This window comes from Falco rusticolus, chromosome 7 (genome assembly GCF_015220075.1).
Source record: "Falco rusticolus isolate bFalRus1 chromosome 7, bFalRus1.pri, whole genome shotgun sequence".
NCBI lineage: Eukaryota > Metazoa > Chordata > Aves > Falconiformes > Falconidae > Falco > Falco rusticolus.
The window spans coordinates 40,948,952-40,973,692 of record NC_051193.1 but is presented as its reverse complement, the minus strand read 5'-3'; the positions used below and the strand labels follow the sequence as shown (position 1 = coordinate 40,973,692).

The window sequence follows — 24,741 nt, the reverse complement described above, 5'->3', positions numbered from 1 at the left end:
AACAGAAATCTTTTCTCAGAAAGTTATGCAAGGAAAAAAAAAATCAGCAAACACAATGATCATGATAGCTGCTTAGTGTAAAAGAAATTGTAAGTAAATTTGTGATATATAAAAATCCTCAGTAGCTTATGAATCAGTTTAAAACACTATAGCAGTGTGTACCAAAGGAAGTGCATTCTTACCTAAATTTGGCTGTCTCTGGCTCCATCTCCAGCAGCTCTCGCACTGGGGAACGGGGCACATTAGCAGAAAATTTTTCTATTTGGAAAATAAACAAACATACAATATTTAGGTTTGTTCTCTTCACAGCAGATAGCACTTAATTATTAATTATTTTCTGAAAGCTGAAAATACCTATTAATGGCCTCATCATCGGATAGTACACTTGCCAAACCATTTCCAAAGACATTCCACTATCCATATAAATGGCACCAGCAAGGGACTCAAATATATCCCCCATGGCCTTTGGTACTTCAATGTCTTCCTCTTTTTCTTCATCTTCTTCAGATCTTCTGAGCTGTTTGCAATTAAAAAAGCCAAGGCAGGGTGGGAAGGGGGGAGAAGGGGAAGAGAAGAGAGAAACAATTGCCTCTTTTAAAATAAAACAATGATCTTCAGAAATGTAAGCTCTGTTACATCCTATCCTGAGCTGCTTCCTTTAAGTTTTTCATTGACAACTTTCCACAGTGAAATTGTTCTTTTGTTCCCCAATGAAACCAAGTTGCTGGATATATCATTTTTCAAATGTGAAAAAAAATCCTGAACACCACTGTGTACAGAGACTTTATATGCTTTGTGAACTCCTCCTGTAATAATTCTGTAGGACTTCACCATGAATCTGCTTTTTCCAATAAGAAACAGACTTTGCTCTATCAGTTTAATGCCAGAAAGTACTCATAAGAAAGGAAGAGTTCATACACCAAACATCTCCTAGGAGGAGACTTTAAAATCTTCAAGTCCAATCTCTGGACAGAAGTTGGATGTACCTTTCCTTACCTCATTTATCCCAGAAGACAAGCATGAAACAAGCATTAGTAGAATAAGCCATTAATAACTGGTAACTAGCAACATTAAACTGAGCTAACAGGCATACCTGGGTATTTTTCAAATGTAGGAGGCAGTGTTTTTTCTATGCTAATTTAAGACAATAGTCTATTCTTACTATTAAAACTGAAATTTCAGTATAAGTCTTAAACGTCTTGAGTTAATCTAATCCTTTACTAAAAATACCTCAAATACATATAATTACATTCTCCTAAGTCCAAACAAAGTAACCTGACAATAAACTTTTTGACCATTGCTCCTCTGCCTAAAGAGAAGTAAGTTTGTTGGTCTCTTCCTCAGTATCTGCCCTCTCACTCCATTTGGCCCCTATTTGGGGTTTAAAACCCAATTCAGTCCTCTTACGAGTCACCATAATACTTCATAAACTAGCCCCACCCAATATTTCTACCTAAAATAAATCAAACAAGAAGTCAGACTTGATGTGTACACACTCCAAATGGGGATTTTCATGTTAAAACCCAAATTCAACTGTTTTGAATAGCATATTTTATCCCAAGCACAAACTGAAGCACTTTTGAGTTACACTGAAATAACGGAGAGAGAAACCAAGAGCTATAAGGCAAGGGACAACAGATGTTTCAGGAGTGAGATTTTAAAAAAAAGAAAAGCAGATGACATGGAAACACACATGGAAATGAGTCTAGCTGGCATGAACTGCAGAAACAAAGACTCTTGCATTAACTCTGAAGAAATAAGGGTTTCAGTAATTCAGTGCCAGACCAAGATAGGGAGCAGGCGTAGGGAAAGTGAAACAAGAATTTTATTTGAAACAGCTATCATGCAATTTGGTTACAACTTTGGTGGAAGTTTCTAGGCAATCTTTTTGCATACTAGCAAAAACAGAGCAAAGCTAAAAATCATTACTATGAGCTCTTAAAGTAAGTTTTTAGCCTTTTCATTCATATTGTGAACAAGACAGATAACAGAGTTTGATCTTTTGATATAAAATAATTTATATTATCTAAATTTCAGTGATAAATTTGTAAAATCAATGTTTTCTGAATCTTCCCATAAAACATAAGGATTTCACTCTGTAACAAGAGCGCAAGGGCTGTAAACACATACGTGTAACTGATACATTTTGATTCCCAAGATTTTAAATTGTGTATCAGAAAGAAGAAATTACTAAGAGATAACATGTTTATTTAGTGCTGGAGTATTCTCAGACAGAGTATTTTCTAAAAGACTGATCACAGTTTTTCAGAAGATCAACTATTAAGGATATCTATTAGCTAACACTTTTAAAGAAAGGCCACCTCTCCCAGGAGTCTATTAGAGTATGACTCACAAGGCCCTTGCTCTCATGTATCTTCAGAACAGCTTATCTAAATGAATTAGTTTTAGTCCTTTCTCCAGCAAATAGATATTATCATTAGCTTCCCTGCATAGCAAAGATATGATCTGTGTTTGCAGGTCTTCAGTTAAACTGTGTTTCAAATGGCTTATTTGAAAGATGCATGTATTTCCCTAGCAGATATAAAGCCTTTAGGAGCATGTCAAACACACGAGTACAGACAGAAATAGTCTGAAGAAAAACAGTAGAAATCTCCGTCTGTCCTACATTAAATAATCCAGCATTGTGCCAAGGTAGTATTGTTCATGATGCTGCATGGAGAGCCTATCCTGAGTCAAACACTATGTGACTTAGTAACCCTTCATCATAATTTTATGGTATAGCTGTGCTTCCAGTCAGTCAGTGAAGAAAGCAAGCTAATTTCCATCCCATGCTGTTCTAACAACACAAAAGCAAAACAGTGACTGAAATAAAGCATCACAGAAAAACCTAGAGGGGCAAACTGGTTTCGATTTAATTATTTTCTGAATGTTCTTACTGACTTTACACTTTATGAAGACTGTATTTTACTTTGCATATTGCACGTTTTGTCACTGGGAGCCTGCTTCTTTGGCTGCTGTGTACATAAAACTAAAACATTACAAAAATGTGCATCATGCTAAGAAATCCAGTGACATGCTTCAAATCAGATACTGAACACATTTCTTCTACTTCCACTAACCTCAGAATCCATCCCTTGCATTTCATTCTTTTCCATTTGAAACTGCACAAAGTCATCAATAACATGAAACAGTTCAGGAGAGACAGCTTTGAAGTACTTGTGGTAGTCATACTTTACAGCTAATGATGCAAAAATGGTATTATTGACTAGAGCAGATCGTAGGTCAGTAAGAACTCCTGGAGAGTGTTGCCGTGGGTCTTCGTAAAGGTGCTTGGTTATGAGGTAGTCCAAAATTGCATCTCCCAGGAATTCTAAGCGCTGGTAACAATCTTAAAGTGTTGGAAATAAAAGAATGTACAACAACACAGTTAAGTTTCACACACACATTCTTTCCAGGCCCTTCTGGGTAAGAGGCTTGGTACACTGCCATAAATTTCACAAACTAACCAATGCTCAGAGAATACAATCTGTTGGTTTTTTTTAAAGGTATCTTTGTGTTTAAACAGATCATTATTGAAATATTAAAAAAAAATCAGAAAAAACAGTAGTTATATCTAATAATAGCCACCTTTGAACCAATGCTAATTTGTCAGCCTAGCAAAACACTTCTGTTTATAATCAATTAATGCTTTTGCTCAAGATCACCACATTGTGCTGAGAAACATCAAAAAAGTACAATCAAGAAATTTCACCAGCAGGCTGCTCTGAAAATGGTATCAAATCTCAAAAAAAAAAAATCAATAAAGAAATCATTGTATTAAAAAGCAGGGGTACACATACAATCTGAGATTTTTCATCTAATTTGTCACACATACAGATTTCTCAAAAAGCATTGACCAAAGATTCCCATTCAGAATGGATCTTTTAAACTGGAAACTAAAATTGCCAAGCCTTTCCTGTTTGGAAAATTGACAGAGGGCGTGGGAATGCAGAGCTATGGAGGTCTATTTTTAGAATATAAACGAAAGCAAAAAACCGTCTTGAAAGCAAACGGGGATAGGTGGGTAAAGAAAGAAGGCAGGCAAAATTACTACAGAAATAACATGCGAGTGAAAGCTAGTACTAAGTTGCTTTTATAGCAGCTGAACCCAAGATGCTGCCAGATCTCAACTGCTAGCTACCGCTTAAGAGAAAAAGTGAGAGCAATTCACAGTTTTCTGTCTAGGTAAACAGAAACGGAATCAGGTTTCTGCTACCAAAAATGTAATTTCATCTAGACACTGTGACTCAAAGTTTCTGTTTATTAGTGTATCTATAAAAAGGAATTACCTCCCTTTCTATATGTTTTGGGAAATATCGTAAAAACTAAATATATTATGTGGGTAATATTACCTCAAATGAAAAAATCAAAGGAACATTTCAGTGTTTTGTTGGGACTATATCTCTATGTACTAACATTTCAAAATTACTTATTTCTTTAATTAAAGCAAAGCTTGCTTACTTCTTGGAATAAGGAACCAATTCCCCCAGTATGGAGAAAAATTGACTGCTGACTGCACAGGAATTTGCCATTCACTTCAAACAGGGTTGGAATTTTACCATGGTTTGTTTTAATTGCATGTTATCATAGAAAATATTTAAAGTTTTAGAATGAATGAATTCTAATTAGTATAAGCAATTCAGTAAGATTACAGAAATACAAATTTGTACTGCCGTAAAATCTTTTATGAGATCATGTACAGAAACATTAAGCAGTTAACACCTGAAATTAATATTTAGTCTGATTTAGTCAACTGCTTCCAACTCATGACTTTAAATATTTACTCGATAACACGCCTAGACTTAAATTAAGCCTTTCAATTCACAGCTACAAAGAGAAGTCTCTGTATTTTGCTACCCTATAGACTATTCAGCTAATAACAATTGTGTAGTCTACTTTTACTCTTCAGAAGTACAAAGGGTAATATTCTTGGAATTAAATTATGGCCAAATTTGCTAAATAACATGATACTACCTCTAGAAGTACACTGCAATTTTCCACAATTCTACAAGAACTTGTTTCAGCTAAATGAGCATCTACTATCAGTCATATATAACTAGTGATACAGCATCAGAGACGAAAAACATTGCCCTTTCCCAAAATTTGGTTAGGCTTCAGTAAATCTATCTGTATCATGTCAAAATACAAATAATCATTGAGCTACAGCTTCAACAAGTATCTCCCTCTAAATGAGGGGTAAGATATTATTTTCTAAGATTTTGTATACAGAGATTATTGACTTCTTAAAGTAATGTACGTCTAAGAAAGACTATATATTAGAACACAAACTGCTCAGCTTGCATTTACAATACAGGAAAACACTCTAATTTGTTTAAGACAACTTACCAGTAATGGTATTATAATGGTACGAGGCATGAGTAAATGCCTGAAGAAGATAAGCCTTGTTCTTAAAAGTGTAGTTAATTTTCTTCTCAAAGTTTTCAAAACCAGAAATAAGGTGATTTAAGGTTTTTTCAGCATCTGGGTGATCAAACATACACCTCGGTGGAATCTTCAAACAGCCATACTCCAGGTCTTTATACAGAGAAGGCTCTGAATTAGCTACAGAAGCAGAAACAGAGTTTGGTGAAAGATTTTTCTGCTCACTGTTACAATTCTCTCTGGTAGCACACAAAGTGCCTTCCCAATCATTCTTTTTAATTACAGGGAGCACCTTCAGCCCCAATGAACACAGGAAAAGCTGAGCAGCTCTTTCACCACAGCTGGTCAGATAGCAGCCCAACAGGGCTTCCACACAGTCTGCAATGCTTTTGTCAGCAATACACTGCTCTGTATGCAAGTCATACGAGATAGACTGTTTTCCTGCATCAACACCACAGTTTTCTTCTGAGGGATTCCAGAAGCCCACTACAAAATCATCCTCTTCAACAGCCTTGCTAGGATCCAGATAGCACATAGCATCCCAAGAGCTATAGTCAAAATCATCAAAATCTGATGAAAACTGAACATTACCCAGGGATGACTTTTTGGGTGCTTTCCATTCATAGTTTGAATCAGTGGTTGAAAAGTGTGACAGTGAAATTTTCTTCACAAAAGCCCCTGATCCCATTAACATATTATCAATGAATTTGATATGCTCCTGATCATACTCCAGAAAATCATCTTCAAAGTCTGTTTCTTCCTTGGGTAACCTCCACATTAGGTCTTCATCCTCTTCATCATCATCATAATCATCAAGTTTACCATTAGCCAACAAGTTCTCCTTTGTCTATGAAAGAACACAAAAAATATGCTACTGAAGAGGGAAGTGAGAAACTTTTATTCCAGAACTGTCAGAAGACTAGGATTTCAGTAGTGTCTTCTAAAATAAGACTGGTTTTTAATGTTCCCAATTTCATCGTCTGATCAGATGCACAATGCAACCTCAATTAACACTAGCATTCTAAAGACTAGAACAATTGTCTTGAAAAACAAACCCTTAATTACTAACCTATAACAGTGCACGGTCTACAAATAACAAACACGTGCTGCATTTCACAGGAGCCAGTGCTTATACTTGAATGTGATGCACATTAAATTCACCAAACGTTATACACTTGCACATCAAAGCAAACAAAAGAAAGTTCTACATTAACAAGTAGAGAATTACAAGAAACAATTTTGGGTGCATCATTCTCTCTAGCTGCTAAGTAAAATGTTGAATCAATGTAATTTCGAAGATTCTTTCTACATCCTTTGATGGCAAATACTAAGGGGTTTGCAGGTTCGCTATAGTCACTATCACAATCATCTCAGTTTTGGGACACAAATGGAAAACATTTTCAATGAAACTACTACAATAACTTCTCTACCCTTCTTCAACAATCATCACTTGAAGCAGCAAAATACATTTATCCACACCCTCAAACACAGCTGCGAATTAATTCAGTCTACATGGCAAACTAGAAGAAAGTAAGTTTAGGGAATCACTGTAAGTGATTTTTATATTTCACATAAAAAATGAGAGTCTAATACCAGTTAGCTGGCAAGAATCTAATGCTTGTGCGGGTAACAGTCTTGACTGCATGTGTTGGGGATTCAGTAAGTGAACTTGCTGCTTATTACAGGTTATATATCGGCCAGTTTTTGCTGTACAATACAAGCTATACAACGCCGTACAATTTGCCATGGTCCTGATCCAGGAAAGCACTTTAAACATATTAGCTAAATATGTCACCTTCCTAATATCGAAAGGACTACTCACAGGCACAACCCAGCACCACTGATGTCAGTGGGAATTCTGCCACTGGTTTTGATAGGAGTAAGATCAGAATCAAAGTGGTTTTCTGGATTGGGTCCTGAAAGCCAACACCATTTTGCATCAAGTGAAACAGCCTTTATCTGCCCTCAATCTACGTATGTCACATTGTAGGTCTCTGTCACTTAATCCTGCAAGTCTGTGACCCAGATGCTACCACTGGGGACCTCTCCCTTTAGGCCAAATGCACAGCTCTCCAGATGTGTGGATGGGTGGCAGCTGTAAGGTGCACTAGGCAGCACTTGAAACCATCTAGGGATCAAACAGATCACGATGTTCCTCATCAGGATGGAGCAGGCTTAGTCAGGTTTAGTAATGAGAGAAGAGGACAAAAAAGTGGCTATAGAAATTCATAGTTGAGACTTTCTGCCACTGTAATTACCCATCTCACAAACACACAGCAGGGATGTCCGCTACTTTGACCAGAGAGGAAAATTTCATTTGAGATAGTTATTTTGTATACTAGTAGCAGTAGAATGCTCTAGATAAGACTAATGACTCCCAACTAGAGCTAGTGCTTCTTTCCTTCTTGTTACACGTCACCTGTCTTATCTGTCACTGAGACAAAAATACACTCTCTGAATGAGGCATGTCTACATGGATGATTCAAAACAGATTTCACTGTCTGTTTTCACAGATTTAGTAAATGATAGATTTCATTTTTACTACAGTTTTATTCACAAGTTTCTTAAAATTAGCTTTAGTTAGCAGGACGGCTACATGAGCTACCCTAACGTTTTCTGCACATTGCTTCTTGTATTTAAAAAAAAAAAAAAAAAAAAAAAAAAAAATCAATCCTAAGTGATGAGAATGAACAGTAGGTAAGCGAGATAGGAAGCAATTCTGATAGTTGATTTTTTTCATCATTAGATAGCATTTCCAAAATAAATCAACAATGAACCCCAGAAGAAAAGACCTTTTCTTAAAGAATACCTGATTGATTTTGAATAACTTATGGCCACTTACAAGCTAAAAATAAATGTAAATGCTTTTTTTTGCATGCTTTTTAGAAAACAGCTATTTAATCAAATGAACAAAGGAAGATCCTTACCCTTAATAAAGCTTGGTAACACAAAAAATAACGTTTGACTAGGCTGTTTATAGTAACGATTTGTCATAATGATGAGATTTCTAGCCCCAGTTATAGACCATCAGTCCATGGACGGAAAATGAAATTTACATATAAGAAAGCAAAATATCTACATAGCACAAAAAATCTACTTCTTAATTGCATCACTGTCTGCATTTTGGTCTAAAATTGTGTTTTATTTAAAACTAAACAGTGACTAGCAAAGAGGAAGAGGCCACTGAAAAGTTATGGAGAACTGAGAGCTTTTTAAAACCAATGATTAGTTCCTGTCCCAAATGTGCGATCTTATTTTTAGAAAGGTATAGCAGTAAATCTTTGAACTGAAATCTTGGCACAATACAGAACTACAATAATCAGGTTGTTTTATTCTGCAATAAACATTTATTTGCACAGTACATCTACCTAGCAGTTCTCTCATGTGCCCTCTGGTGGTTCTACAAACCGAGTGTGGTCTTCAGAACTGGGGAAAAGTAAAAAACAACCACCACCAACTTCCTCCCCTTTACCCTGCAAACCAGTCTCAAACACTTAAAGGCTATGTTACTGATTGCTGTGATCAGTGAGATTTCTTATATACACACTCCTAAACTCATTGTTTGTAAAGAGTAGTCAGAAAATAGTATGAATCATTCCTCATTAAGATTTGTCATTCTGAAACTTTTGGTGATAGACAGTGTGGGTATCTAAGCCAGCATTGTATGAGATGCAGCTCTCAGTCATATCCATGGTGTAGCCAACAGCAAGCAATACTGAACATTTTCTCAAGTCAGACCTAATCTTTGTTCTGCCTCAGCCCTATGAAAAATACCAACTCTTTTTCATATATTCTATAAAGGCGGACTCATTATTTATTAACATCAGGCAGTGTTCTGCCTATACATACCACAGCAAAATCAGTAATGATAATTCTGTTTAAATTTTCCATGAGAAATTTCAGAAAAACTCCTAAGAGCATGCTAACTACAAGCAGCAAAAGAAAAGTTTTTTTCCTCTGCTTTTCCATTAACATATTCAGTCATTATTGGATGATGTCCAGTGAATTTCCTTACTTCAGGTTCTATTCAGGATCAGTGTTCCTCTCATTTTCAGTAAGTTACAGTGAAGTTTTAGAAGGGAAACAGACATACATATTTGCTTTGTTGGTTTGTTTTTTTTGTTTGTTTTTTTTAAGAAAACATAGCAAAATATCTTTGGCATAGGAGGATGTATGGGTGAGAGAATACAGATACACAAATAATTATTCCTCAACAGAATTAAAGTCTTACCATTTCATCTTTCTCCCACTTATCATTGTTGCTCTTGTCCTGGTTTACTATGTAACCAGGAGGAAGCCAATTGACCGGAGGATCAAAAATTGATACCACCATACGACTAGGCAGTCCTTTCTTCTTTCCAAGGCGATACAAGTTACAGTTGCTGACCTTCAAGAAAAAACATTCTGATAAACCTCTGGATATACATTTACATAAAAATATTGAAAAGGTTAACATGCAAAAGGAGCAAAACAATCTTACAAGATCTGGCTTGACAATGTATGTTATGCATTTTCAAAAGGGAGTTCAGCTTTCTTAATATCGTACAACCAATCCACAGCAAGATACAGATTTTATTTATTTTTTTTAAGGCCAAGCATATTAGGTGTGACAATTTCAGTTAAAGAATTCTGACAGATTATTTTATCTTTGCAAAACAAAATTATTGCTACCTTTAAAATAACAGTAAATATAACTTGCAAAAGTATCATTAATTACCAGTGTTAATAATCAACAGTTAGACTAGATTTGGAATTAAAAATGATTGCTATTATGGACAGACCAACCTAAACCTTGGCAAAGTCTTAAAACAGTTCCACATAACAAATCTTATTAAGTCATAATCTAGATGTTACTTGATAGCCTTTAAAATTCTTTTAAATATTTTAAAGGGTAGAGAAAAATGCACTCACATACAAAAAGGAAAAGGAAGTAAGTTTGTAACTACCAACTTCTGATCTTTGTTTCTCATTTGAAACACACTTTCTATGTTTGTTTTTAAAGTCTTGAAATTTGAACTTGAATGTTCAATCACTTCCTTTATTTGAACTGTCCAATTTATTTAGCCCTCCTTATTTTCCAAGATTAAACTACTCAATCATTTAATTCTCAGTGATGCATTTTATTAGAGGTAGACAATCAAATCCTTAGCATTCCATTCAAGCTATCACATTATGTGGGGGGAAAAAAACCCAAACAAAACAAACTTTCATATGATTGACTATTCCAGAATTTAAAAACAGGAGCAGCAGAAGTGAAGACTCTGCTCCTTACTGTTTACATTTACTTTAAAATACTTACAGAAGTTTTGATGCAACAGTTCTGTAAGGTTTTTTGTTGTTTAGTTTTTATTGTTGTGGTAAGATCATATTGAAAGTTTTCAAGGAAAGTAACTTACTGAGGAAACAAACGAAAGGTCAAGTAAAGCTACAACCTAAGGGTCTGTTGCTGCTAACTCAATCCTTCATTCAAGCACTCCTGTAAAAGAGTTTCTACACACCACTCTAGTGTTCAGCCCACCAAGCATCCTCACTCACCCTGACCTTTCAGTTCTGTTCAGCCCTGCCCTTTCTTAGGCTGATAATCAGCTGGTTTAGATTTCAAAATGAACTGTAGAAAACAGTTTCACTCACTCATAGTTATGGCAGTATTAATCCTGTAGTCCTGTATTCTTATTCCTAATATGCATGCTACCTAATGTATAATCAGTAAAGACTGTAATTAAATCAACCCGTTGCCATTTAATCTTCCAGCAAAATTTTTTATATATATGGCTCGTTACAGCATACCTTTTACATAATATCATCGGATTGTTACTACTTACTTTTTTGCTTCTCATATATGACAGACGTCCCTCATGAGCATCAGGGTAAGTGCAAAACAAGTACGTAGTGATGGCATGCTTTAAAAATGAATCACCAAGCATTTCTAGCCGCTCCAGATTAAATCCATCACTAGCATTTGAAAGAGTCAAAGCTTGAAGAATGAGACCAGGATTAGGACCAAGAGTTTTTGAGGAGTACCCACTGGAAGGGCTCTTTTCAGAATCTGCTCTGTCTTTTGAAAGATTAATAGCTTTTGAAGTACTGGTGGTCACTGCCATTTTGGGGCATCCATCTGAGGTAGATCTGTTAGCATTTCCATCAAGGTATTTATTACTCAGTAGAGTACATTCATTGCTGGGCTTGGGCTGGTTCTCACTGTTGTATAAATTCTGAATGGGATATGAGGTAGTTGGTTGTACAGGTATTTCCTGCCTGCAGTAATTCAGCTGATTTCCTTGGCAAAAGTCTCTGTTAACTAAATCACAATTGCCATTGGCAAGATTTTTATTATAAGAAACACCATTAATTGCTGCAAGTTCTGCCGAGACATCAATTTGGAGTTTACTGGGTGACTCATTGAGCAATGTTCTGTAGTTCACAGACATTTGGTCATGGTTTTCTGCAGAAGAGGTTCTATTAGCACCTTGATGTGCAGCATTTTCAGGGACTACAATTGTGCTGTGCTTACAGTAAATTTCATTCTCTGCTAAAGAGGAGTTAGGAATAGAGATGAAGGACTTGCTGTCAATAGACTTTTTCCATCCGAAGTCCAAGTTAGGATATCTGTAAAGATACACACCAATTTCGTTAACAAAAAAATATTATCACAAGACAAGAAGTCTCTACATGCACATACGTGTTTAAAAAAAGCCACATTCTTCTGAAAAGAACAGTGACTGCAGCATCTAACTTCATCATTTATAATCAAGTCTTTTTAAACTGTTTCACTGAAAACTGACATGAATTAAACGAAGGGCATGAGTTTTAAATTCATGCAGTAATACTTATGTTTCCACCTTGTCTTCCAATGAAGTCAGACATCATATTGAAAAATACATACTGAAAAAATACATGCCTGAAATCTGCAGGAAGTGATTTAACCCCTACACCAGCATCAGTGGCTGTTTGAGCTCTTAGTTCCTCTGCTGTCAAAAGGCAGTGCAGGCGATAAAGTATGCTGGGGAGGCAAACTGCTTTTCTCCACAACGATGCTGGAATAGGATGTATAGCACAGAGCTCTGGAACCAGTATCTGGGGAAAGGAGGGGTAAGAGAAAAATTTTACCTGTAAAGCTAGTCATCATATCACTGTTAAGAGAGATGCAACTTGAATTAGATACTTCTATTTTACCTGCTTATTCTGCAAACTTTCCCACTTTGCTTTCCTCTTCTCAGCACTGCTTAGTGGAAGGGCTTTTCCCTTCTGATTCAAATGGCGAGGAGTCAAAAGATTAAGTCTAAAAACCATGTAAAAATACTTTAATGTAAGTAGATAATTAATGAATAGAACTTACTAGCCTAAACTGTGATGACTTATTCTTAGTATTCAACCTTAATACATTGTGAAGCGCAGCTACCTCTGGAAAGGAAGTTGGACTCGGGTTACGGTTATTGTTACATAACTTAAGTACCCCTCAAGAAAAACAAAACCCAGTAATTATTATGGAAAACTTACGGCCTCAGCTTTATCTCACAATTAAAAAAAGAAAGACTTTATTGTTAAACTACGAACACCAGACACAAATACGTTACCTTGAAGATGTGTGGTCCACATCCAGCAGTGGCTGGTTGACATTGGTAAGGTCAAGATTATACTTTGTTTTATAATATTCAGCAAAAGTTTCATATTCAGGGGAAGGGAATTTACTGAGTGGAGTAAGATCAGTGTATACGTCAGCTACATAGAATCGATGAGGCTGATCAAAATTTCGATACCTAAAAAATTTAAAAAAAAAAAAGTATTTTGGCATATGTTATAGTGTTAAGAATAAAGCTTGTGCTAAGCTCTTTCATGCTTTAATGTGGATGGATGATAAACTTAAATAGGTCACACTTGAGTTTTTGGATTTTTTGTTGTTGTAGAAACCATTTGCTTAGCTAACTCAAATACTAAAGTGAGATGTGTCATCAGATAAGGGAGAATAAAAATCAATCTATAACGTATGAAATTCCCTCTACAGAAACATTTAAATTAAATGCAGGATTTATGCCTTCAGTATCTAATATAAAATCAACCTGTGGACAACAATCTCCAAGAGTAATATTGAGAATGATAATTTCTTAATTCCAAACCCCTAAAAATTAAATTTCATAATTCGGCTTTTTAATGTCCAGTCTCCTATGTGCTACCATAAGTAGAAGCAGAGTTCTATTGTATACAAAGATTGCATTCCCTCACATCTAAACTGGCATTTTAACAAAGTCACCCTCCCAATAAAAATTAAAATGCAAATCCCCAAATACGTAAGGTAAATTCATGAACCTTCCAAGGATAATGCAATTCTGGTAATACAGGCAGAATATTAGAAAAATAAATGCAGAATGCCGCAACACCTTTAATGTGGCTACTGATGCTTGTTGGATACTATGGTGATAAACATGCACAGGAAAACAGTAATTAAAAAACATGAAATCAACACTCAATATTTAGATTCACATATTAACATATTTCATACTTCGATCTGCTGCATCTATCATTTTAAGCTTCTATTCAGGTACCTAAATAGACATCTCTAAATAAAATTAACACACTATTAATGAGTCTTTTCAGCTTTGTTCCAAAGAGAAAAATCAAGAAAACCATATTCCCAGGCTGTCTGAACTTCTTCACTGAAGGACATGCTGGTTAAAGGAGCTTTCAGAAAGTCCCTTTTTTTTTAATCTTATTCGCAATTATGCCTGTTCTGAAGAATTAAATCCCAACTGTATCCATACAGACACTGTATTATGCTTCCCCCGAGGAGCTCACAATCAAGTAGAATAGGGAAGGACAAGCACATATTTCCACCATTTTTATGTTGACTGGAAATGGAAGTATTTGAAATCCTGACATTTCTTGATGTACGAAACAAGGCCAAAATTTTTTTGGCTTCTCCCAAGTCTGACCATAATCAGATGGTTACTAATAATTCTCTTAAGAAGAGATGTTTCATCCCAGTCCTACTCCCAATCAAAAAAACCCCTAAAACAAGAGAGGGAAGAGTAATACTGGTTTAGGTACTATAGCCAGATCTTCAGACAGGTGAAACACCACAGCTTCACTGAATCCAACAACTGTGTTAATTCGCAGCACCTATGACTTACTTCTACAGCATTAACTCTGATCACATGAAGCAATGCTTATACACAGTGACGATCCATCCCACATTTTTACACTATCATTTTTACCACAGTATTCACCAGTACTGGTGGGAAGACATTTTATCTAACACAGATGAGGCCAAAGCAAAGTATTAATATGTATCTTCCACATACGTTCTACAACTACCATTGTTTACAATATACTAGGTACAAGCAAAAGCAAATCAGCCCGTTTTCATTTTTTAAATCATGCCAAACATAACATAGGAAACAATTAAGTTTCCACAAATCCTAACAGTTCTGGAGAACCTTTGCATACCCAGTACGTGAAATGAAGTAAATTCCTCCTATGAATACCACTCGATAGAAAGATTCTTTTAACCAGTCTTTTTCACTTGTTAATTTCTCCACCTACCAACAGCATAACTTTAGCAGACCTTCGGTATGAATAAGCAGTAATCAGAGAACAGGACTCCCACTCGATCTTCCAAGTTATAATTGGTTTTCAGTAGGCCAGTTCTTGATGAGGTTGCAACGTTTTATCAGAATACTACCTAAGTTTTCTGGTGAACTCTACTATTCCTAATAAAAAGGTAACAAGACTTGGGAGGCCTAAACACTTAAATCCTACTATGTAGAGTAACTACTGACTAAAAGAATATCTTTACGTTATTTCTGACACCACCAGATATCTTCAGATTAATAGCACACATTTCTTACAAGCAATCCCATTGCAGATATTAACATCCCCTTATTACAAGTGCTCGTATAGATACAATGGGTACATACCTAAAGTATGTATACAGTACTCACCGTGGAATGATAACCGCATCCTGGTAATCTTCTAACTTGAATATAAAAGGCATTTCTTTTGTATATTGTGTACTGGGAATGCCTGTACGCGCCTCAGACTTCTCAATGTCTTCCATAAACTTAAAGTCAATGTCCAAAGTGCTGGAGTCATCAACTTAAAAAGGAAAATGCATAACTCAGTTTAGGGGGTTTTCTCCAGGCTGCACTTTTCTGGGAAGCTGTAAATTACGATATATTTTTTCTTATTCTATACACATATTTGATTATTTCCCATAAAAATTTCAAAGGAGACCTATATACAATTTCAGACCCTTATAAAGTCAGCTGAAACCAAGCTGACAAATCAACTCACATCACCAAGTTAAAACTAATTTGGAATTGTGAAGAAATAAGAAAAAAAATCAAATTTTCATACTAACACATTTGGTATTATTTCTACACCTGAAATTTAACATAAACATTAACGAACATGTTACTAAAGGAATTCAAAGTGAGTATTTAAAAAACAAGAGCTCTGTTCTTACCAACATTAAGAGGTAGAACACAATAGGCTGAATCAGCTTCTGTGGGTTTGAACTCTAGTGCAGGTTTCTCAAGACGAAGAATATGTGAAAAAATGTACTGGTGGAGTCGTGTTATCAGCTCAAGCATTTGCAGAGACAGAGTAAAACCAGATTTCTTAAGCTCAATAGATATTGTAACCTCTCCAGAGCGAGTATACACAGGAAAATGAGGAATCTAAATAAGAAAAAAACCAAAAGAAATCGAGAGTAAATCCAGAGTAGGACCTTTGCAAAGTACCTTCTGTTTGGTTCAGATACTGAGGTAGTGCTTGCCTGACCCCACAGCAAACTGGATCAGAATTTTGACCTTTGATGACCTTCAATTATGGATGAGATTTTGAAGGCTTAAAGAATAGCTGTTTGGTTTATTTAAAATAGTTCTCTGCGTTTTACTGCTCTTCTTTTTATGCAAGTTCAAGTAAAAATGGAAGTCTCTTCCATCATGAAGAAATGTGAAAACCAGCAATATTCCTGAAATATTTTCTTCTGCAGACAACAGAAAATAAAATCTGAAAAAAACTCTTCCTCAACTGAGTCTCATCCACAGAAAATGCCTTTCTATTAAAAATTGTCCAAAGCAAGGCGTGCCAATTTCAATTAACATAGCCTACTTTTTCTGCTCCTGCAGACTAGGAATGCCAAGAGGACTTTTTATCATAGCTTTCATGCACGCAAGGTAGCACTGCAGGCCATCTCTGTAGCTGATAATGCCACTCCTATCATACCTCATACAAAATAGGAGGAACATTTTAAATTTGCCACTGCAAAACTATAAAAAATAGAATTGTAAAACAATAGTTCGGCAAAAATAGAACAGATTGTTCCACTACTAAAGACAGAAAACGAACTGACTGGACTGGATGGATATTATTGCTTATTTTCTGGAGGTTATTAATACAAGTAGCACTTACTGTCATTTCCAGAAGTCCCCAAGTCTGAGGGTTAGGGAGTAGAGTGGAAAATGACAGGTTGCAAGGCATGTAGAATAAGAAAAGGAGTTAGAATCATTACCTGAGGTATAGGTTTGGCTGTCAATATGCCAAAACATCTTGTGGTATCCTCAGGAGGATACAGCTTTCGTCTCCTGAAGTTGAGCTCATCAGGTAGAGGAGTTGTCAACACCATTCCTATCACATATAGGTAACAGGGCTGATCAGGTTTAGGATAACTATCCCTTAAACATTCTGGAATCTAAAAATCAAAAACAGAAAAAAAAATTAACGTGATAAAAATCACCAAAATTCACCTAAAGAATTTTTTTCAACATGGCTTCACATGCTTACTTGAAAAGTATTGCTAAAAATCTGGACTTAAGTAATGCTTTCTTTCATAAGCAAAAACGTTTGGTCAGCAGCCTAGCCTGGCAGCCATGAGATCTGTCTGAACACTTGTATCAGGGGAGCACGATGCTCCCAGATCTTGCTGTTTGCCAAGAGGCAACTTCCATTACATCCCCAAACTTCCTCTGTACACACCCTGTGTTAGAAATAGAAGTCTAACTGTAGGACACAGACACCATAAATACAACTGAAGTTTTGATGTTAATTTCCATATTTACCCAGTAACTCTGGAGGACACTTTTTAGACTTTAGCAGGAGAAGAAGAAAGGAGAGAGAAAAAAAAAAAAGGGGGTGGGGGGGTGGGGGGGGTGGAGAAAAAAAAAAAAGTGTATGCCCAGAAAAAAACCCTACATCCCAGTAATTAAATTTTCATATAAGCTTGGCTGAACTTACAGCTTCATTAACACGGATACTTTTCCCAAGCATACTTTTAAACGTATCAAAAGTGGTTTTTATACATGGAACAAACACAAACAAAATTCAATACACTGCCCCTTTACCCAGGCACTACACTATACAAGTCTTCAGTAAAAACTGTAACTTACAAATGTTAATACTCACAACAGCCAAAAGCCCTTTTAACTCTGCTGCTCATATTTGTCATAGACCTTAAGAAACCATGTTTTATGTTTGGTCAGAGTTCATTACTTTGTAGGTCTCAAGAATGATCCTCCTGTTTATCTAAAACTAAATTTGCAATACATGTAGTTCTGGATTTTAAATTTATATTGTAGCAAAACTATGGCCATGGCTTAATGGAAAATTACTCATAAGTTTAATAACTATATTAAGCCCAGAGGATCTTGTAGACCTTAAACATTTGCCAAAGCTTCTTTTCCAGATGTGAAAAGTTGAGACAAAAACAAGCGAAAGTATTCTTGGATTCTGTATAAAAAAACCCAACAAAAACAACTGAGAAAGCATGATGCATCACTTGACAAATCAACTCCTCTGAATAAGGGATATCATAATCGTGCATTTTATGAGTCACCCCTATTCCAACAATCACTAGTGAGATAAGAGGATCGACAAAGTCACTTGTAACAAGAAGCACCAAGAAACACTGTGCCAAGATTCAAACCGTTTGTGAAGTCTTGCAAGAAAAAGGTTTTCTCATCTGTTCCCTCTGTAACATCCTCTGTGATGCCACTGTATCCTCTCCTAAGCTTTCCAATAACCAATTATTTAAAGTACTAATAAAATTAGGGCATGTGGAGGATGCAAAAAATAGAATTACTTTAGGGCTGTCACCATAACTGAGGCTGGATGTGAACATACAACGCAGCACTACAGCCTACCACTGAGCGCACATGCTGACATTCCTATGTGGGGCCAAAGGCTAACAGTTTCTCTGTGAAATGCAAAGATTATCAGAAGCTACTATGCAACCTATTCTGAATTAGTCACCTTTACTATTCAAAGGACCTTAGACAGAACCTGTAACAACTGCAGGGGAAGAAGGAAGGTTCCAGAATAGTTGCAAAATACTCTGACGAAGCTGCTATTCTCCATTTTCTCTTAATTTTCAAGTATTTGACGTTCTCCCATAAATACTATCTAAGAAGTCCAATTCTACAAACTGATGTGGCTGAAACCTGTTGTAACAGATCTACGGATACGTTACTTACTATAGCTCTACATTATTAAGTATCTTCTGTGATTCCTTTAGCATATTAAGTATAATATTCAGAACTTTTAAAAGAGTGTAAAATATTGAAAATATAATTAATTGATATTCTAAAGATTTAAAACAAAAAAAATTATGAAATTTTGTGTTTGACTAGTACAGTCAAACTAAACTAAACCAAGCATATATAAAAATGAAAATATCTGTGTTAGGCACCTGGCAGATAATTTTGACCCCCTGGTCATCTCCTTCTTCAATCTTCAATTATTTGTCTAAAAAGCCAGTACTTTTTCCTTTGCTGTAGTACATTCACCAGACAACTTAGACAATTTTACAGATTATTAATGCAGGACAGTTCTTCCCAGTTATTTCTATACCAGACAAATACAGTCAACAAGCTTTACAGAAACTGTACATTCTTTGAACTACAGGCATGCTCCCAAAGCATATGGTCATAGTGCAAATTTCCATACAGTTAAAACTGCAAAATATTTCCACTATAAATACAAGACTTGTCGCAAAAGATTCTTATCAGTTAAGACCAAGAGTTGAAAATTTTGTCTTATTAGTAATAAAGCATTTGATCGGAGAGCTGGACAGTAGTGAGTGATACTAACAGCTTTAGGATAGCACTGTCTCCGTTTTGTAGAGCCTGGCCTTCCTGGAACACTGGTTTCTTCTTCATCATGTAAATCAAGCTCCTCCTCATATTTAACCGTTTCTTTACCAACTGGCATCAAATGATCATCCAGTTCACCTGAATATTATGGAAGAGCATAAAGAAATAGCATTATGAACTAACATCATCTTGGTCTTTCAGATACTACACAGTAGACGTGATTGCTCATGAAAACACTTCACCTAAGTTTTTAAAATATGCTTACAACTGCAACGCTCCAAAAGCGTAACTTTGGGGATAGAGTGATAAAAGATTGGATTTTTGGCAAAAATACTTATTTGTAGTAAAAATCTCTGAAATTTTCAAAAAAACATTGACTTCTATAATGAAAATAAAGAAAAATAAACTCTCTTTAGCCATAAAAATAACAAGTAACAGAAACACTCATTTAAAGATCACTCACATGGAGTTATGCCAAGAAAGAGGGAACAGTTATATTTCTGTATCATTCTAAAAAGGGAATTACTACTGTTGACTGTGCACTGTCAACACTGAGTTGAGCCATCATGGTGTTATTCTTGGATACATTTATTAGTATGAATTCAGTCATCAAAAGGTTTAACTCGGGGAAAAAAAAAACCCCACAAACCACCCCAGACCTGCAATTTTTTTTTTTTCCTTAGAAGATAAATACTTCTGTACTTCAAAGTACCCATAACATGGAATTCCCTTTAAAACATTCCACAATAAAGAACATGCTCCATTATACTTAATAGAGACAAGAGAACTGAAGTAATCCTGCAAAGTCCTACTTCTGGAAGATGACTTTACACTAAAGAATGTAATAAATTTAGGGCTGTCTATTTTATATTTTGATTTGCTACAATTCACTTTAAAAAACAAGTTACTTTTTAGCTGCAGAATGTAGTCCCTGACCTATAATCAACATCTTCTGGAGAACAAGACTCTTCTCCCCTTTACTAAGTATATTCAGCATCAAAATCTGCACGTCTTGTATTAATGTTGCATTTGCTGTTAAAGATAAAATACGTTAAATAACAAGACTCCCCTGGAAAATTTAACTTTAGCTTACAAGGTGCAAGCTAAATTAGTAAGTACATGATCATATCACAAAATAAGGCAAGAGAAAGAAAGCTAAGTAGATGGCTATAGCAGAAATGCACATACATGTACAACATCTGTACCATGTTAAATTCTCTATTACAAAATATTCTTTACCAAAGAGGTGTTGTTTTTCCAATTCTTACCAATTTTGTGCAGTTTTTCACAGCAAATAAGAGCTACAACTCTCTCAGCCAGTCTTGCACAACTCATTGGAGGACCCTATAAACATTCAAACATTTCTTTAAAATTTTGGTTGATTAGCACATTACTTCTTACACATATTTAATTAGTTTAGCTTAACTCAAACATATAAGGTAAGCAAAGCTTTTTTTTTAAAAAAAAACCAAACACACCACTGATGACAGTTTTGTGAAGATGTTCAGACTAATGTGTTTTTTCCAGAGAAGTCAAAGTTACAAATTACCAGAACTCAACATACTACAGAACAAAACCAATAAAGGTCGTTTTCCAACTGATACATAAATGCATGAAAAACCAAGGTACTGGGAAGAGTATCTAAATATTTTTGCCTTTGGAATAAACAGTAACTGCCGGGAAATGGATTATAACATAAACAAACAGTGATCTAAATACAGTTACTGAGTACAACGTACGAAAAGCAGCAGTGATTTTCATTAACAACAATGAAACTAGTTCTAGAAATGGCACAGAAATCTACACCAACTTATTCACTTATTCCCATGCTTTTCCTTCCCCAAATACCTACAACAATTGAAGCTCGAAGAGGTGAGTTGATTGGCAGGTAGAGAGTAGAGTAAAACGTATGATCAGGTAGTTCTCGGGTTTTACACTTGGGAGCTAGGTGTGTAAATGGATCACTTGGTAATCTAGCGCAGTACCTAAGTTGACAAAACATTTTACAAATCATCAAAACCTGCAAATTGAAACCTAAATGTATTTCAGTGGAATCTTGCTTTACTGGTGTAAAGACTACAGAAGATTTCAGGCCATACTGGGCCCTACAAGGGTATGCCACCGACTCATATTCAATGACTACTGAGTAGAAGACCTCCAAGGCCTTTACTACAAAGCTGGTCTCCAGCAAGGTTGCAATGATGCACAAGAACATTCCATCTCAGGTCCCAGAGTTCGCAATTGTCTTTATCTCCTGAATTTATTGTTGTCCTATTCCTCCTATTTGTCACGGTAGCCCTTTCTCCACTGCATTCACTTTCCCCTCTCCCAACTTTGCATCTGTCCTGGTTTTGGCTGGGATAGAGTTAATTTTCTTAGTAGCTCGTACAGTGCTGTTTTGGATTTAGTATGAGAAGGCTGATAACACACTGATGTTTCTAGTTCTTGCTAAGTATAAGTCAAGGACTTTTGAGTTTCTCAGGCCCTGCCAGCAAGCAAGAAGCCCAGGACAGCTGACCTGAACTGGCCAAAGCGATATTCCATAGCATAGATCGTCATGCTCACTATATAAACTGGGAGTGGTTGGCCAGGGCTGCCGATCGCTGCCCAGGGACTGGCTGGGCATCAGTCCGTGTGTGGTGAGCAACTGTACTGTGCGCATAGCTGCTTGTTTTTTGGGGTTCACCCTCCCCTTTTGGATTTTGTTCTGCCCTCTCCTTCCCATTACAATTGTTGTTGTTATATTTTATTTCAATTACTAAATTGTTCTATCTCAATCCACGAGCTTTACCTTTTTCCTAATTCTCCTGCCCATCCCACTGTGGCAGAAGGGGCAGGGGAGTGAGCAAGCATCTGCATGGTACTTAGTTGCCAGCTGGTGTTAAAACCACAACAGTGTCAAAACCAAATGTGCTGGTGTTAAACTGTACTGGACCCCTTATGACATAAGTAGTGCCACGTATAACCAGCTGCTAGCTAGCCTTCAACAATCATCTATCATTACACCCTTTGAATCCAACTGCTTGGCCAGGTTTTATTTACCAGACAGTCCACCAAAATGGACTGTATGTCAAGAATTTGGCTACTAAGGTACTACGGCAGTTGCATCAAAAGCTTTACTTAAGTAAATGATATTCACTGCTTTTTCCCTTCTAGAGTCAATCGCTTCATCACACAGGAGACAAGAAGTTTGGTCAGGCAAAACCCACCCTCAATAAAACTGCTGGCTGCTGTCGACCCCCTTTTCCTTTATGTGCCTGGAAACTGCTTCCATGAGGACCTGGTCCATAAGATTACGTATGACTAAGGTAAAATTTACCAGTCTGTAGCTCCCTGGATCTTCTTCCTTGCCTTTTTTGAAGTGTCATAACACTTACTTTTTCCTGTCGCTGAGGACCTCCTCCAACTGCCATGGCCTTACAAAGATGATATTTAGCTAGCTCCTTTAGAAGACACCATCCTGTCTTGTGAATTTTTATTATGTTCAGCTTACCATGTTTTCGTTTTTCAACATGATAATAGATTCCTATTACAAATGCATATATTAGAACTGGAAGATTTTAGTACAGTTTTAACAAGCCACTTTTATCTATTTATGTCTTTTTAAAGCTAGCTTGTCAAGAGCAAAAAACTAAAAAAAATAAACTTCCTACCCATTTTGAAACTGTTTTCAGGGCAGCTTTTAATTAAAAAGGAATTGGTATCACTACTTTTGTTATCAGAGCTAGAACCTCATTAGGATAAACAGACAAAAAGCAAATTATCCCTTCAAACCACTGTGACCACTTTCTTTAGGAGGGAGGATACCACCAAGTTTCCCAAGAGGAAATATACACAATGCCCTAGCCTATGCTTCTATGTCGTGAGACAGCCTAAGAAACTTTCTATTCAAAGACAAGAAATATAAAGTGAATGTGCCTCTTACCTATTTATGTGTCCAATAGCAGTGTTAATAGTAACTCTTGGACTGTTCTCATCTGGCCTCAACACATAGGGTGGAAATACATCATCATCATCAACAATGGGTTCACTTTCAGTTTCATTGGTATCAACAGATTTTGAGCATTTGTTTCTGAGGATCTTAACATTTAAAGAACAGAACATGTGAGATTTTTCCCTTAAACACTACTATGATATATTTAACAAAAGCATGTGCATTCCCCTGATCCCATACCTTCTCAATTGCTTTGTACGTCTTAAGATCTTCTTCAAAACTTTTGATTTTGTCTGTATCTGCTAACATAATGTAATTGGAAATTGGTGCTCTAGCTCTTCCTTTTGACTGCACATAGGAACGGTATTCTGTGGGCAAATCAAAACGCACCACCAAATTGCATTTTGGTATGTCAACACCCTCTTCTACAATACTAGTAGCAATAAGCAAGTTGGTCTCATGTGCTCGGAATTTTCTAAGAACCTGTCAAAGTAATGAAGACAAATTTGAGATATTAGTCCGAGATCTCTTTTAATCATCAGATTCATCGAAAGCAAAAAAAAACCCCAAAAACAAACCCAAAGCAATGAGAGTCAGTCAGACATTCCAAAAACTTGTTTAAATACGTAGATATAAAACTACTACAAAAAATCTTCTCAGAATCACAGAAAGACTGTTTATCAGAACAGATTTCTAGGAAACACATCTGGTATGTCATATTACATGACTCCAAGAAGCCACTAGCAATACAGACAATCCCACCTGTTTGTTTACAATTTTTCAGCTGTAGCATAAAAAAATAAAAATAAATGCTACATTCAGAGGGTGGAGCACATTCTAGAGCTGGTACTTCTGATCTTCTTCACAGTATTACTGTACTACTAACCCAATGCAGAGAAAGATGGTTGATGATCCGATACAAACATGACTTGAAAGTTTTAATTTCTGCTTGTGCAATTTGACATAGCAGTATCTTCAAACTTTTTTAAATGAAGAACACCTATATCTCCAGTAAGTACGTGTATTTGTTAAACTAAGGGTATTCCCTGAACTTCCAATGATAGTGCCAATGACTCTGCCTGTTGGTTTGGTTTTTAAGACACACAAACTATAATAATAATAATAATTTTTTAAAAGAAGGAAGAAGAAAACAAAAGGTTCTGAAGGTACTGCTAGTTTCAATTATTTTTCTTGAAGTTACCTCTTCCTGTTTTCTGAATTCTACTTCCATCTGCTTGTTACGAGGCTGGTTCTTGCCAATGCCATGTCCAGTTATAAAATTGCTACTGATGTAAGCCAGTTCTGGATCTTGTTTGCCAGCTTCTTTTATTAACCTAAAAA

At 36.0% G+C, this 24,741-nt stretch overlaps 1 protein-coding gene across 5 annotated transcripts in view; it reads right to left on the bottom strand.

The window, feature by feature from the left end:
* DICER1 (dicer 1, ribonuclease III) overlaps nt 1-24,741 on the bottom strand; it is a 66,762-nt gene that overhangs the window by 4,940 nt on the left and 37,081 nt on the right. For all 5 annotated transcript variants that reach the window (XM_037393461.1, XM_037393462.1, XM_037393459.1 and 2 more), the window contains 18 exons: nt 24,602-24,734; nt 23,641-23,883; nt 23,392-23,546; nt 21,319-21,451; nt 20,735-20,810; nt 19,465-19,604; nt 16,892-17,071; nt 15,842-16,055; nt 15,318-15,471; nt 12,957-13,139; nt 12,556-12,661; nt 12,281-12,456; nt 11,205-11,988; nt 9,614-9,769; nt 5,347-6,229; nt 3,081-3,349; nt 355-517; nt 183-258 (listed from right to left, as the gene is read on the bottom strand). In XM_037393461.1, coding sequence (XP_037249358.1) covers nt 183-258; nt 355-517; nt 3,081-3,349; nt 5,347-6,229; nt 9,614-9,769; nt 11,205-11,988; nt 12,281-12,456; nt 12,556-12,661; nt 12,957-13,139; nt 15,318-15,471; nt 15,842-16,055; nt 16,892-17,071; nt 19,465-19,604; nt 20,735-20,810; nt 21,319-21,451; nt 23,392-23,546; nt 23,641-23,883; nt 24,602-24,734 — 4,224 coding nt within the window. The remainder of the gene's footprint in view (nt 1-182; nt 259-354; nt 518-3,080; nt 3,350-5,346; nt 6,230-9,613; nt 9,770-11,204; nt 11,989-12,280; nt 12,457-12,555; nt 12,662-12,956; nt 13,140-15,317; nt 15,472-15,841; nt 16,056-16,891; nt 17,072-19,464; nt 19,605-20,734; nt 20,811-21,318; nt 21,452-23,391; nt 23,547-23,640; nt 23,884-24,601; nt 24,735-24,741) is intronic.